We start from the raw sequence: 16555 nt of genomic DNA, 5'->3' as shown, positions 1-16555 counted from the left end.
CAATGTCTCGATCGACCAATCTAAAATCATCTCTCGAGGCAGATCGGAATTTCAGACTAAGATCATGGAAGCCTTGGGAATCAAACGTAATAATCCGTTTCTCAAAAGGCAGTTATTTGCCGGTGGTTCATCGTTCCTTTTGTGTGTGTTCTAATTGCTGTTTGTCACATGCGTGTAGTTTACACCTCATGTGATCTGTTTCCCGCCGTATAATTTACTCGTAATCATTCTCGTATCACTTGTTCAGTTTGTGTTTTTTAGTCCAGAGTGTCGTTACAGTTATAGTGCATAATCAGATTTATCATAATTTTCATTTTATGAATATTGCAGATTTAAGTTACCACGAATTAACGTTAAAATGACTAAAAAAACGTTCTTTTCTATTGTCGTTGCAAGTCATCATCTAGTTGAGAATATTTTACCTAAAACCTAGCGCAACAATCAGACCGTGACGTAGCAGTCGGATTATCGCTGAAACTTAATTTTTGATGGTTCATATCTGCATTATGTTTGTTTAGTTGGGCTTATGTTTCAATAGTGTTCACCGTATTTATTGCATCCTCTTTGACATTTAGTTTGACTGGTGCAACTAAATCTATTCTTATTGCTGACAATACGATTGCTGTTGAGTTAGTCTAATTCTAAGTATTTCTTAAGATTAAAATTAGTCTCGCTGTTGTACTTACTAACCTCGCAGCTTTTCCAAACGCCATTATTCATTAGGGTGTACAAAAAAAAATAAAGTTCTTTGGATTTTTTAGCCTATTTGCTAAAACTTGCATTTAGGGTCACAATTAACTTTACAACAAAATTTTTTCAATTTCAAAGATGTCTGACGCCAGTATTCTGCGTTTCCGTGACAACGAGGCCAAAAATTCATATTTTGGTCATATTTAGATCCGTAAGTGCTAGAGACTTCATTCTTGGTGCTATGGATGCAGAATGTGCACTTTCCTATCACCATTCAATACATTTATATAGCTTAAAGTCTTTACTTTTAGAGATTTTTGCTAAAAACTAATTTTTGCCCTGTTGTAATAGGGATTTATCCATAAAAAATCTTAAAAAACATGAAATTCAACAAAAAATTCATGGAAATATGAATATTTACGCTGATATGTAATTTTACACCTGTTTCTGGTATACAGCTGACAGGCAGTGATTATTATAAATCAAAGAAAAGAATTGGCCAATGAACATACATCACCCAATCAGTTATTTACTGAGTAAGTGATACCATTACAATTACATTTACGAATCAATGTCGCATATACCAAACTACATTATTTCATACTCATTACTCTAGCATGTGATGTATAATTATGTTGTTTAAGCACTGATATGTTGCAGTAAGCTAGTTACATGCTAGCAGTTCAAGCTTGTGGCAGAACATCACAATACTGTACACAAAATAATGGACTATTCAATGTATGGTATAGGATAATACCATATGAGACATTAGTTTTTCTTACATCCCAACTAAAATGTTTTAAAAAGAAAACTGGAAGCAATTAACTTGTCTAAAAAATAGTTAAAAGTAACAGCAACAATGCAGAATAATCTACAACTTAACACTGGAGTCCAATCTGAATAACACAGTCTATAAGACTACTATATAGCATTATAACAGTCTTCAAAAGGCTCTTTGTGTTAGAAGCTAAGCAAAGTATTTGATCATATTGCGTTTGGTGAATTTTTCGGATGATGTTGCTGTAATAGCTTGTTCTTTCGAAAACTGTCGGACTATTTGGTATAAAAACTGTTTCTCTTGCTTGATGTGGTGATGAGGTTGCTGTGGAATTTTGTCAACAAACCTAATGCTCTTTCACATGAATCATTAACAACACAAATATTGTGAACCATTTCTTCATCTTTCAAGAAATTGCTGTCTTCTGCCCATTTCCTTGGATGGCTGAGAAGAGTCTATTCTGATTGTGTCCAGAAGAATCCATGATTCTGAGCCAAATAAATCTCGCAGCTGCGTGTCCTTGCTGATGTTTTTGGGCATTTGTTGTTCAGTTATCTGGTTTATGCTGACGTGTGGTTGTTGTTGTTTTTTTGCATTTTAAAAGGATTTACTCAAAGTAGAGTTTTCCGTTGTAGTTACTTTTTCGCCAAACAAGCTCATCACCACCAAGCGTTCAGTTAGATACCAGAGATGGCAGTCTAGCTTCTTCAAGTTTTCCTCAGCAATGTGACTCAATTGGGCAGGGAGATGAGATGCACCATTCTTCATTAATCTTTACTCAGCTGCTTGTACAGCAGTAAGTCATTCAGTGTGACATCGCATGCAATAGTGCACTCTAACCAGCTTTTTACATTATATAGAGAAAGAAAAGTTGCCAAAGAATACACCTTATTCAGGACTTCTTCATTGAAAACACTTTTTGCTTTCAACTGCGATCGAAATAAAGCAATTTTAAAAGTGTAGAGAAGCTTTGCCATCCATCTAGCATAACTTGGAATGGCCCGTTTTGGTGAGTTCGATTCGGTGAGTCCGATTCGGCGAGTCCGATCCCTTAACGGGGGATTTTTTCAATTTTTTTTTTTAATTATTGGGTACCGTAGCCTAATTATCATTGCCGTTTTAGGGTTTGGGTTAGAGGTTAGGAACTCACCGAATCGGACTCACCGAATAGTAGCAGACCCAGCATAACTGGTGGCACCTGGACTCCTGGAGCTTTAAATGCAAAGTTCTCCTTTTTTGGTAATGCTCCTCCGAGAAACACAACAGAAAGCACAAGAAGTTCTCTATAATCCTTACGGAATTTGTTTGAATCCTTAGAGCCAGGTAACAAAACATCAGCAGTCAGCACATCTGGTCTTAGTCCATCGTGGCCAAGCACTGTTGTCTCAAATATCGTAATAATTAAGGTTCAGTGATGACCAGAGTTCCTTCAAAGCATTAAATGTGCTGTCTTCTGAAGAGGATGTCTCTCCAGTCCATAAACAGTTTTGCATGCAGCACCACATGCTAACTCAATGATGTGGTGCCGGCAAGCAAATAGAAGGAGGTTTCGTCTAAAATATTCTTCAAGACGAACCACAATACCTTTGTTACAACCAGTGTTCACAGAAGTGGTATCAAACACTAAACCAACAATTTGGGATATATCAACACAATATTTTTGTAATTGTTGAATTGTCGCAGTACATTCAGAGTCACTATTTTTAACATCACTTAGAGACAAGAGGATCTCTTCATCTTCAATGAGGCATTGCAAAACAACATGTGTTGCGTTTTTGTTTGAGTGTGCTGTCTAGGATGCAAAAGTTGGCCATCCATCCCATTGTACAGTAGATTGTATCGCAAATGTTGAGCATTTTTGAGAGTTTTTCACTGTTTCTCTTAATTTGACTACCCATTTCGGTTCTAATTATATGTACATGTACAATTTTCTGGTTCTTTATTGTTTAAGTCTGAACCTATTGAAAACACAAGTTGTGTTAATGGCCTAGCTATGGCTAATTTGATATTTGTCTGCAACAAGACAAACATTCTTGTTTAACAGTTTGTATTTCTTGCTTTATAATATAACTGGCTTATGCCGGTTTGTACTGTGCTAATTATACCCCTCAAATTGCATTATTGTCTCAAAAACAAATGAAAAGCAGTTAGCAAAGCAGCTGGATTTAAACTATCATACATACTGGTGTACCAGTATAAATATGCACATTTAGCATGAATTTTTTGTTGAATTTCATGTTTTTTGAGATTATTTTTGGATAAATTCCTATGACAACAGGGCAAAAATCAGTTTTTAGCAAAAAACTCAAAAAGTAAAGACTTTAGGCTATATAAATGTATTGAATGGTGATAGGAAAGTGGGCATTCTGCATCTATAGCACCAAGAATGAAGTCTCTAGCACTTACGGATCTGAATATATGAGCAAAATATGAATTTTTGGGCGCGTTGTCACAGAAACGCAGAATACCGGCGTAAGACGTCTTTGAAATTGAAAATTTTTTGTTGTAAAGTTGATTATGACCCCAAATGCAAGTTTTAGCAAATAGGCTAAAAAATCCAAAGAACTTTATTTTTTTTGGTACACCCTATTATTCATGCTGTTTAATTCAAATTCAAGATGTTTATCATTTCAGAACATTCTGAGTAAACGTAGTCACGTATGTTCTCATGACCCAATGCAACCTGTCGTTCAAACTGAAAATGTTGCGGAAGTCTTGCACACTGCTTAAGTCAGCTGCCAGTGATGCCATTGACCAACCAAACTACCGGCACGCACGTGTTGGGGGCATGAACTTCCCGTTTGTGTGCGCTTGCGTTGAATTTATGTTTGTTCAACATTCTGAAACGTTCATTCATTTGCAAACCTTTTATAGCTCTTTGGTGAAGTTATGCGGTTGAATCGTTAAAAAGATTTATTTGCATTTTGCCATTATATTGTTGCAAACCGCTGACAACTCAAATTGTATATTTATAATGATGAAGTGGGACACTTTCTTTGGTTTGCCTATTACGGTCAATGTGTCTACTTTTCTTCAGACGTTAATGTATGTAAAAATATGGAGTTGTAACGTGGGTTCAGTTTATTTAACATTGTTAGTTTTTTTTTGTTTCACGATGATGTGACTGCTTCGCTACGTTGGTGTAATAATGATATGAGGTAACAATCTGGCGGTGGGATGAAACTGCGTTCGATATTCATCGATAGCGATCGCATCCGTTTCTTTAAACAATTAATCTGTGTGCATAATCCATATTTTGTGCCTTTTCGAATGTTATGGTACGGCACCTAAAGACAACCAAGCTCGTAACTCAGCTATCTTGATGATGATTCAAAACGCTTACTAACATAATATTACCTATAAAGTATTGTCTCTCCGTGGCCAAATGGTTAGAATGCCTGTCCACGATCGAATGATTGTGGTTCGTTGCTCACCGAGTGAACGTGCCCTGGTTGGCAAGACAATAACACCTTACGATATTGAAGACAGGCTCGGAGATTAGATTCGTTACTTTTCCATTTAAACCAAATCTTTGACTACAGTTTTTGCATAAACTTGGATACAGCTACAAAAAACAACATTCTCTGCAATAAAGTTACAGGTTTTTTTGGGCTTGTTGTTTAGCTTCAATGTTTAGTAAAACACCCAACATTATCAGACATCTGATTCAATTTAAAAAGTACTAATTTTGCTGGTTTGGTTGTCTTTAGATGCCACCATTATATTTAAACGATCTACTAATTAATTTGAAGCCGTGGAGTCTTGGACGCTGTCGTAAAAGTTGAGTGTCGAACTAAGTCCCTTTCAACTGCCAGATTGGTGTCTCAATCCGTATCGACCATTAAACAACTACATGTATGACTGTACAGCCTAACAATTCTTATATTTTCTAGACATGGCGATCACGTGCAATGCAGTTGCATCTACAACACAGTTGACAGTTAGAAGGAGTGAAACTCTGCGCTACTATCGAGCCGGCATTCATGCCATGGCACCAACGCACCAAAAAATTTATTTTGGGAGTCGTGACAGGTGTTGGTGTCAGTTGGCGATATCAACGTGGCTTGATGTTTCCCGCAGTAGTCGAACGATCTCTGCTTTGATTTTTTTACGCATTGTTTCCATAAAAAAATATCTAAAGAGGAGACATTTTTTTCACTTTAAATTAGAAAGTAGCGCAATGCGACTGAAAGAAATGTAGCGCCTCTCCGTTACCGCTACATTGAAAAAAAAAAGTACCCAAAAAACTACACCAACGAAAATGTAACAGTGCTACTGCCCACCTCTAGTTGGGAGTGTGCGTTTTTTTAGTAGCAGAAATTTACTGAAGAGTTTAAGAAATCTTTTATATTTTTACCTATGCTTTTGCCAAAGTGATTACTTTTTGTAGGTGTAAGCAGGCGATTTTTCGCATTCCTATTGAAGCATGTCAATAGGTTATTTGTTATGGTATGACAGCAGGCGCACGATAGGCATTCAACCAACATGCTTTGAAATGTTTGGCACATTTGCCCATGCAGCCATATTGTAAACTGATAACTTTTTTTATAGCGACAATTGTAGTAAACTCTCAAATGAAAACTTTTAAAACACATTTTCCTCACGACGATATTGGTTGTTTTACAAAGTTTGTGATGTCAGCCTGGAAGGAAGATTTTAAAATCGGAATTTTAACACTGAAAACGAAAAATGAGTAGTACACTGCAAACGTTTCATGTTCATTCTTATTTTTTTCAAGGTATTTAGGTGATATTGAGCTGTATTGCAATTTTTAATTAGTGTAAGTGATGGAAGTTGATCCTGATTACGCATTTGACATTTCACAAGATTCTTTGGTAGAAGCAGATCGAAAGCGACAAGCTGAAGATGATGGTATGCTTTTGACTGCTAAAACTACTTTTTGTGTTAGATTCTTACTTGTCAACTAAGTTTGATTGACTGTAATTCTTCTTATCTTAATGGTTTTACTGCTAGCATTATAGACTATTTCCTGAGGCACGTTTGCATCATATAATTAATATGATATACATAAAATGAAAAAAGTTTCATGAAAAATTTTTCATTCTGTGTATATTGCAGATTTAATTCCTGATGAGGTCACACGTACGTGTCGAAAACGTTTGATTTATTTATTATGTTATATAATTTGTTTTATGTGTAACAGTAATACCTTATACATTATGTTAAACCCGTTAAGGTTACTTTGTTTTGCTTGTCAATATTGGAAAAATTAAAAACATCTTTTCAAAAAAATCTTGACCTGATCGGGAAAAAAAAAATTTGGAGTCAACGTTGCTACTTCATGAATTTTTTTGAAGTTAGAAATATGTTGTGCAGTGTTATTTGTTATCACTTATCATACTATTACAAAACTTACTAATCAATATTTTTGTATATTTGTTTAAACTCTGCTATGTTTGATGTGTTTTTACAGCAAGAGAAGTTGCCATAGAAAAGATCCGGAATATCATTACAAACCAGTTTACTCAAGAAATAGCTTCCAAGGTACGTTTTTATTGTGTTTTCTTTCTTAGTGAAGCATTAAACTGAATGACATTGTTTGATATTTGAATTTGGCTTATTGTGTTTGCAGAATCTATTTCACATGTATAGAATTGTTCATTTTGTGGGTTTATTACGCTGATGTTTTTTTCTTTTTTAAATTGAACTTTTTTTTCAGTTAGCGGCGACGATTGTGCCATTAGGAATTTTTTATGATGCGAGTACTTATTCATGTATTCATGTTTTTATTTTGAAGGAACACGAAGTAACTTTGATCACTGAGCGTTTGACTGAAGTACGTCATGTGCTTGATAGGTTACGTGCCTGCGTTGTTGCAAGTTATTATGCTTCCAGCTTTGCAAAGTCATTGGAAAAGAATAAACTCGAACCAGGTGTTGCTCAGCATCCAGCTATTCAGGTAAAAATTAAAATTTCGACGTATCTTTTTGTTGATTATAACAGTAAAGATAGTGAGAAAATAATAGTAAAGGTAATAATCGTAAATGGTTATTGGCAACACAGGCTGCAGGAAAAGCAGTCAGTCTCTTTTCGAACGAAAATACTTTTTCAACTGAAATTTGTGTGCTATTTCGATAAGTAAATTAATTTTTAATCTGAGTGTTGGTGTATAAAACGGTGGTCGGACCACTCAGCATGCGACAGTTCAGCAAGTGCTTCAACTCAGCAATTACATTTAAGCAACTGCTAAGTCAGCTAATGAGATTTGCGTGCTCACGTCGGACTTGCTTGGTCATCGCTTGCCAAATTGCATTTGCTGACTTGTGACTTGCCAAGCTTTGGCTTGCTCAGTTGTTACTTTCTCAGCTTTATCATTTACCAACTTCAGCCACTTGCTAAAATGTTGCTAACTCAGTTGTCACTTGCTCAGTTCACAACTGCTGACTTGTAGGAGACTTTATAAAACTAAATTGACCACTAGTTACTCTCTGAAGTATCGCACGTAATGACTGGTAGTGGTACTCATGATCACGAGTTTTATTGAGAGAAGGGATGACGACTTAAATATGCAGGTTTAATAAGCACCTTCCATTTCACAGATTGAGCTTCATGTGATGCTATAGGCGGTAAGGCCATATATTATTTCCTGTTGGATACAAACAAATTAGCCAAATAATCAAGCAGTGTACTACAAACTTTAGAAGAATTTGATTGTTTAACCTTAGGCACAGTGGCGTATTCTCCATGCATGCAAGGCATGCACTGCATGCCTTACAATTCTGATGAAATCAGAAATCTTTCAGAAACAACAAATTTATGCGTAGAAATTGAAAATGTTAATAGCAGAACCACCTCGCTCTCTTAATTTCAATATTCGAAACAACTGTTCGTTTTCAAAATTTGGAAACTTTGCTGACCCTGGCAACTCTGCATGCTGAGACGAGCTCAGCATGCGTTGATAATACAATTTGCCTATTCGCCGCTCTTTTACAACAGCGTGGCGCAAATGGAACCAAGGCATGCAGATTTGAAATTGCATGCAAAACAAAAGTCACGATCTCGAGACAGAGTTGCCAGATTGGCCAAATTTCAGAAATTTGGGGTTTTTAAAAAGTGCTTGGCTGGACTATTTGGTCGCTTGGTCATTTTTAGTTTTCCGATTGACATTTGTTTGGCCTTTTTTCTTTTGGTCTTCATAGTTTAAGTCCTTGCGGTTTTCTACTGTAGATACAGTGTCAGTAGTATGATATACTTGAGACCTAAGCACAGTAGTTTAAAAGATCAATCAATCAAGTTTATGTCGGCATAGCTCCACATTCATTTTCAATGTACACATCAGGAGATATAACAAATCGCTTTTTTGATATGGAAACTACACCATGGAGGCACCGAAAAAACCATGCGGTTATCTAAGTCAAGGTGCCCCCACATGGGATGGTGTAGGCTACTGGATGCAATATATAATTGGAGTAATAGTACAGAAAGATCATCAAGAAAACGGGTCGGTTGTATGCTGAAGGCCATACGCGTACCGCTGCATAGCGCTTCAAGTCCGCTTTCGTGCAATGCAGGATAAAGGTGTAAAATTAAGACATTGGATTCATGATGCGTTCCAAAACTCATTTTTTGCAAAACCGCTCAAGCAATTATCAGCTAAGTAGGCTAAGGCTCAGATTGCAAGAAAGCCATAAAATCTAAAGCAAATTTGCAAAATTTTCCTGGGATGGCATGCCCCCAGACCCCCCTGCACTGGCTATGATCCTCCTTCCATTGCATGCCTATGGAAATCAACCAGGATACGCCACTGCTTAGGCATAATTATAGGCTAGCTAAAGACAAATTTGAGAACATCAGGAAGCTAAAACTCAATACTATATGTATAATGGTTTGAGCATTCACCTAACCAAGAACAAAGACCATGTTACCTGCCTTCCACGCCTAGCCCACTTAAATTTTCAGTCGTCAGTAGTGGGCGAAACAAGATTATTACCTCAGAAATTGCAACAAATGGATCATTACGTCAGAATAGCAACAGAAATTGCAACAAAAAATCAAAATCTGTGTAGCTTTAATAAAACATCAATAGAGAGAAGAAAAACTACGTTAAAAGAAAATTTTGACCTAACCATGAAATTTGACTTTTTTTTTTAAAGCTTCAGTAGAGAGGTTGTCTTGTTGAACCATAGGCATACGAAGCCGAGCAACGTGATCAAGTTTAACATCTTCAAGTTTATTACATTACACTTACAGAAACACAAAACTACCCAACAAATTAAGTATTGAACGTTTTCGACATCACAAGATGTCCTCTTCAGGAATAATATACATACAACTTAACTACATCTGAATAAAATACAATGGTTAACTAAATGTATAAACAGGAAAATACAAAAACTGCATAGTACTTCCGACTAGCTCAAACTCAACGATATAAGCTCCACGAGAATCAACGATATAAGCTCCACGAGAATCAAAGGTACATAAAACGTCACAATCCACTTTTGAACAGACAATTGTATGCTTGCGGCTCGTCTTTCTTGCTCTCTGTATTTTAAAATTAGTTTTTTCGCACCTTGCCTTTCTACCATATCATGTGATCTGTTCAACACCTTTTGATGCAGTTACCTTTAATTCTCGTGGAGCTTATATCGTTGAGTTTGAGCTAGTCAGAAGTACTGTGCAGTTTTTGTATTTTCCTGTTTATAGATTTAGTTAACTATTGTATTTGATTCAGATGTAGTTAAGTTGTATGTATATTATTCCTGAAGAGGACATCTTGTGATGTCGAAAACGTTCGATACTTAATTTGTTGCGTAGTTTTGTGTTTCTGTAATGTAATAAATTTGAAGATGTTAAACTTGATCACGTTGCTCGGCTTCGTATGCCTATGACTTTTTTTTTATTTAATAACTTTGAAGCCTCTCTTCGTGTTAGCCTGAAATTTAGTTTATGGACGTTTTATAAACTTTGAACAAGGCAGAAAAAATTTGACTGTACTGACTTTTGGCTGCCCTAGTCATAAGTAACGGATTTTTTTTGCACATATCTCAACTGCTTAATTGGCGCTGAATTTTGTTCCTGTTTGGTTCGAGCATTGAGGTAGGAATTTCAGTTAGTAAAAAAATCTGCTGCTGCGCTGTACATCTGCTAGATCTGCACTGAAACTGTCTGCCATGTGTAGCACTATTGCCAATGCATGTTTGCAGTCAATATAGCAGTGAAACGACGTAGTATGAGAAAATGCATTATTTTCTGATGCTCAAGCTCTCCTAATCTGTCTTTTTAAAAATCTTAGTATAGGAACATAATGTACGCAAAACACCCATGTTTGATCATGTCTTCTGCTAATATAACTTTCTTTGAATACTCATAATCTGAGAATTGTTTGGAATATACGGCACATGTTTGTAAGCGATGAGATGTGAATCGGAAAAGCATGTTCTGAGTACCATACGGTAACTCCTGGTCGTATCACTGTCACAGGAAACCAGCTTGGATGTTAAAAAGCTTTGTTTTGACAGGAAATGAACAGGAAAACGCATTGATTCAGCATAAACTTAATAGCGGCTGACAATCGTATGCAATGCTAAAGCATTTTAATCTTTATTTCACTCATGCTGCAACGAGGAACGTTTTGTGTGTATGTGGGGAGATACTGGCAGTTCAGAGCCCAGTGTTTCTTGGACAAGGGGTGTGCCTCCCTTGGTTATTTTTAGGCATTTTAAACAGCAAAACTGAATATCTATCCGATATCTAATTGTGTTCGGATCACCACACCTTTTTGAAGCTAATTTTTCTGTACTTGTTGCGACCAATTCCGTATTGTAACAGGCTGGTTAGTGGTTACTGCAAGAACATTCCCTTCATTGAAGTTTTCACTAAAAACGCAATTTCTGAAAAAGTAGTTTCAGGAGTGTATTGGTCCATAAAATAATATGGAGGGGGTGAAAAGATAGACCTAAGGGCCCATTTCATACAAAAGCACCATCTTTCACAAAATGGTAAAGAACGTCTATGTACTGTATTTTATGACCAATGATTGACTGCTTTCTGGTAGCGTTTTAGTGTAATCTGGGTCGATACTTTTGCTTTCGGTAAAAAGATAGACCCTTTGCTGTGCAGTGTAACGGTGAAAGTTAAACTAAAGCACCAAAAGTACAATCACTTTTTGTACTTATTTAAAGTCGCTCTTACACCTTTTCTCCATCGCACTAGTCTAAATCTAGAGTAGGTATGAAGGCGTACCGTACATCACTATTTTTTGTACTTGCTATTATTCTGATCTCGTTGCAATTTGTTACTCATATTGCTATTAAGAATATTTTAAAGTCAATTAAGAGACCAATTCAGGTGTTTTGAGCTAAAACTTGATCTGCTATTTTGAAACTCACTTAAAAATTTAAGCAGTGTTGTTTCAAAATATAATATAACCATTTACCACCGGTGTTTATCATTCCAGAACGTTCTAAGGAAAGCAGCAACGTCTGTACTTAGCAAGAATGCCCCACCCAAACCTGTCGTTCAAACCGAGAATGATGCGGAAGTCCCGCACACTCCATTCCAGCCAGCAGCCAGTGATGCCATCGACCGACCGAGTATGTATTGAAAGCAGGGTTTAGGACTTGGGAATTACGTAATAACGTCTTGTCTCCGCGTCCCGCCCTGTAGCCATCATGCATTTGTCTTGTAGCTCGAGCATCAGCAAGAATTCATCATGTAGCTATCATTCTAGCAAGCTTTTTGTAACAAATTAGGCCCTTGATGTGGATTTTGAAAAGCACTCCTCAATACATTAGAAATGTTTTGTAACGTTTGACGGAGTCGTACGAAGGTTGAATCGTACGGGTCTGCTACTATTCAGTGAGTCCGATTCAGAGAGTCCGATTCGGAGAGTTCCCTATTCGGAGACAGCCTTTTTCGGAGAGTTCCCTATTTGGAAATTTTTTGAATTTTTTTTTGAAAATTATCGGGAACCGTAGCCTAATTATTATTGCCGCTTTTACATCGTTTTAACGTCGCTAAACGTTCAAATCGTGCAGAAAAAAATAGAAATTAGTTTTTTCGCACCTTGCCTTTCTACCATATCATGTGATCTGTTTAACACCTTTTGATGCAGTTACCTTTGATTCTCGTGGAGCTTATATCGTTGAGTTTGAGCTAGTCAGAAGTACTGTGCAGTTTTTGTCTTTTCCTGTTTATACATTTAGTTAACCATTGTATTTATTCAGATGTAGTTAAGTTGTATGTATATTATTCCTGAAGAGGACATCTTGTGATGTCGAAAACGTTCGATATTTAATTGTTGCGTAGTTTTGTGTTTTTGTAAATATAATAATCTTTAATATGTTAAACTTGATAACGTTGCTCGGCTTCGTATGCCTATGGTTCAACAAGTATATGTTGCAAACCAAAGAGATCGGTAAAAGTAATAAATACAATAAAATTTCACTTTTGAAGGCAGGTTTGTGATGGGATTTATAATCGCAACTGATGGAACTTTTACGTATCTCCTTGCATTATTAAAACATTGTCTCAGTTCAAGACAAACCCGACTTTGCATCTCTTGCATTTGCAACCACGTAACGTGGTGATTGAAATCCTTTGTTGCTTTGCCTGCCTTGTGCTATCTAAACTTGAGTCATAACTTTTACTTAAAACTTCACTACTGTACTGTCATTGCAGCCACGTACCACGTTGAAGAATTACTGTATTTATTGAAGTCACTATGGTACAAGATACTTCACGTTTTTGCTGTTTTAAGTTGATTTACATGATTTGTTTTATAGCTAACCACAAAGACTTGGAAGGCATCAGTAAAATAACCGATACTGACCCGTTGGATGAAGACGCAAATGAAGCGAAATCCAATTTTTCTCAAGATAACCTCGGGTAGAATATGTTGTTACTCAATACTTTACAAACTAGGTTATCTAGATATTTAATACCGCAATGTTAGAGCCGAGCACTGATATACTCGTTAGAATGTTTTAGTTTGCGCCTATTTGCGTCAACGTACAGCACAGTGCCGCTACAGATTCTACACAACAGGGAGCAGTAGAGGGTCGAGTCAGCTACTCCCATTACTTTATCGTGCCATTAAGTGCTTGCAACTATACAGTCGCGTGTTCTGGAGAGGTCTCGAACCGACGTTTCTTTCGAGCGTCGTACAGTCATTTTTTTCACTCGACCACGCATCTCTATATGCTTTACTACTGCAGTGCATATCCATATGTATTTGAGCAACTGGTATAGCCACTGTAGTCATCTTATTTCGCCTCCGTTAACTCCATTCATTATTTACATAATATGAAACTGCAGCATACAAAGACATCAGATTTATTATAGGCCATGGTTTTGTGAAGAAAGTTTTCATTTCTTACAACTTTTCATTATAGAAAATATACTTTCTAGTTTAAGTATCATACATTTTTATCATTTTTCTCTGTAGACAATACGGAGTAAAATTTCAGTCAGTAATTCTCTTACTTTCTCTTACAATAAGTAGACACATTGTACTTTGCTCAGAACCAATGTATCTTCAGTCTTGAATATTTTTGATCTTTTTTTGTCCGTTGAAAATTGACGTGCTCGATCTCAGGGGCCGTCATCGTATAAAAAAGAGGATAATTGTCGGAAACGTTTCCAAGTATATTCCTCCGGATAAACGCGAAGGGATCGACAAATCAACCCACAAGTGGATGGTCTACGTGCGTGGCTCTGCGGAGGAACCAAGGATAGACCACTTCGTGAGGAAGGTCGTTGATTAAAGCAGTTTTCACATTTTTTTTCTGTAACCGGTGCCGTGCTGTCTCCATTGGTATCATTATTTATTTTACCTGTTTGGCTCTAAAAATTAGAAGAGACTTTGCAAGATAAGCATTCCAATATTTGAAATATGTTTGTTAGAGATTTCTAAAAACTTTTAAAACTGATTTTCATTAAATCGAAATTCCTCTTGACAAATTGACAATTGAAGAAAACTACTTGACGATTTTTTACAGCTTTTACAGTCTCGCTTGCTATGGTGACAGTGAATAACATTGACGTAGCAACAAATTGTACAAACTGACCTCATCTCTTTCAGGTTTGGTTTTTTCTGCACCCTAGTTACCGACCCAATGATTTGGTTGAGGTCACTGAAACCCCTTTTCACTTGACCAGACGGGGTTGGGGTGAGTTTCCCATTCGGGTTCAGCTCCATTTTTGCGACCCCCGAAACAGACGGGTCGACATCATACATCAATTGCGTTTGGACCGGTGGGTTGACTTAAACAGATTTTTTAATTATTTCATTTCTTGGTTAGGAATATATAAGCCAAGAAACGTCGGCAGCTTAGCAAAGTGAAATTGAGGAGAAAGTTTTTACTACTTTTAGTTACATCATGTGGACCCATGGCCTACTTAAGATACGGCCTTATATGTCGCATTTTAGAGGCAAAAATTAAGAGGCTGATTGATGCATTTCGTTTTCCATACAAAAATGTGTTTTATAACCCTTCAAACGTTAAGATTTGTTGAGGGAGCCATTTGCTGAATATTTCCACAACAAAAAAATCTGCAATATTGCTTTAATGATATAACAATTCAAAGATCTTGGTTAAACTCGCACCAAAGTCGCCGTTGTTGTGTCCTCGGATAACACTTTCAAGTACAAGTTCTAAATATAATTCCTCCCTCTCTTTGTTGTGATAGGATGGAAAATGCCACAAACGACCAAGCCTAACAGTTTCATAGTGTTTATCCAAAAATCCTACGTTATTAATTTTTTGATACATCTTTGCACTGTAAATCAAAAACACCAAAAGCACAAATGATGATTTCGCATTGAAATGAACACTGAAATATAGAATAATGATCAATGGCCAAAAAGGGTATTAAAGCATCTCTTTTTACAACAGACAATACTTTAAAGACTGAATGTTTTTAGTTCTGCTCATTTTAAGTCACGAGGTTGCATCCTTGGGTAAGACGTTTTTCACCACTTTTACAAAATATCTATGCATGCTTGACATAATCTATCAAATCGTACTAATTGGGAAGATATCAAAATCAATTGGAAAATTTAGATTGGGGGGATTCGTCTTATATATAGTGCCAACCGCTCTTATTAGAACAGGAGAATAACACGAGATGGGACAAAAAAAAAGTAAAGGTGATTGAGTCCCACACTTGAATCCAAGAATCGGGGGATGAGAAGATAAAGTTCTCAGTATACAAAGCCTTCGGCAATAACCAGAGTAAGGTGGCCAGTTCCTTTCTCTCGGCAGCCTTTACTTCAGCAACTACACCCACCCAATTTATTACACCCTGGCTAGAGGTGAGCGGTGTTTGTCAACAACCAGCATAAGCCGGGAGTCGAACCGGGATTGCATAATTGGAAAGCGAGCGCCTTGCCAGCTGCGCTATCCCACCGCCTCACATTTATAAGTCTTTCGTTCTTTGCCACTTTTTAAATGCTATTACAGCTTCTTTTCTTATAGAACTATTAACAATGTTTTGTTAATTGTTAAAAAATATGTTGATGACGATTTTTTGTGCTAACTGATTGCCCCAAGAAGAGTGAGCAGCGCAGGTAAAACAAGCATTGTTGCATTGGGTACGCAAAATAAACTGGGCAGCAGCACGAATTGGTATGCTTGGACATTGTTGAAGAAAAGAGAACGAAATAATGCAACATTTTCGCCTGTGTCATAACAAGACTTGCATCCGTAAACAACACATTTATTTACCATTTGATATCTAAGTTAAATGCTATATCGTATTACTTCAGCAGCAAAAAATTTAAACTATAAATGCAATTTGCAGAATGTTAGCCTATGAACTATGCATCTGCCAATATTTCAAACTGTTTGTCATCTTTCATCACTCTCTGCAAGACTTGTGCAATCAAATGATCATCTTGAACTACAGTGCAGTAGTGTACAGTACATATCATAACATAACTGTCTTCCATACTTTCTACAGTATAAACTATAGGCTAGTATGCTATGATATTATCACAAGAAGACTTGATAGAAATTATTTAATGTGTTATTGTGAAATGAACAAGCTCTGAAAGTTCAACGGTATTCTGCATCTCTCAATTAACCAAGCAGCAAAAACTAACTAGCAGCAAACTTAAATTGT

At 36.6% G+C, this 16555-nt stretch overlaps 1 protein-coding gene across 1 annotated transcript in view; it reads left to right on the top strand.

Annotated features, from left to right (window-relative positions):
* LOC145765268 (uncharacterized) overlaps positions 1-16555 on the top strand; it is a 46588-nt gene that overhangs the window by 17071 nt on the left and 12962 nt on the right. The window contains exons 2-8 of the mRNA XM_082577067.1: positions 6207-6340; positions 6903-6973; positions 7227-7388; positions 11889-12024; positions 13216-13318; positions 14028-14184; positions 14514-14686. Of these exons, the coding sequence (XP_082433193.1) occupies positions 6256-6340; positions 6903-6973; positions 7227-7388; positions 11889-12024; positions 13216-13318; positions 14028-14184; positions 14514-14686 (887 nt within the window). The 5' untranslated portion in view covers positions 6207-6255. The remainder of the gene's footprint in view (positions 1-6206; positions 6341-6902; positions 6974-7226; positions 7389-11888; positions 12025-13215; positions 13319-14027; positions 14185-14513; positions 14687-16555) is intronic.

Source organism: Aplidium turbinatum, chromosome 2 (genome assembly GCF_918807975.1).
Source record: "Aplidium turbinatum chromosome 2, kaAplTurb1.1, whole genome shotgun sequence".
NCBI lineage: Eukaryota > Metazoa > Chordata > Ascidiacea > Aplousobranchia > Polyclinidae > Aplidium > Aplidium turbinatum.
Note: the sequence above shows the minus strand (reverse complement) of the source record. Positions and strands in the feature narration are given on the sequence as shown.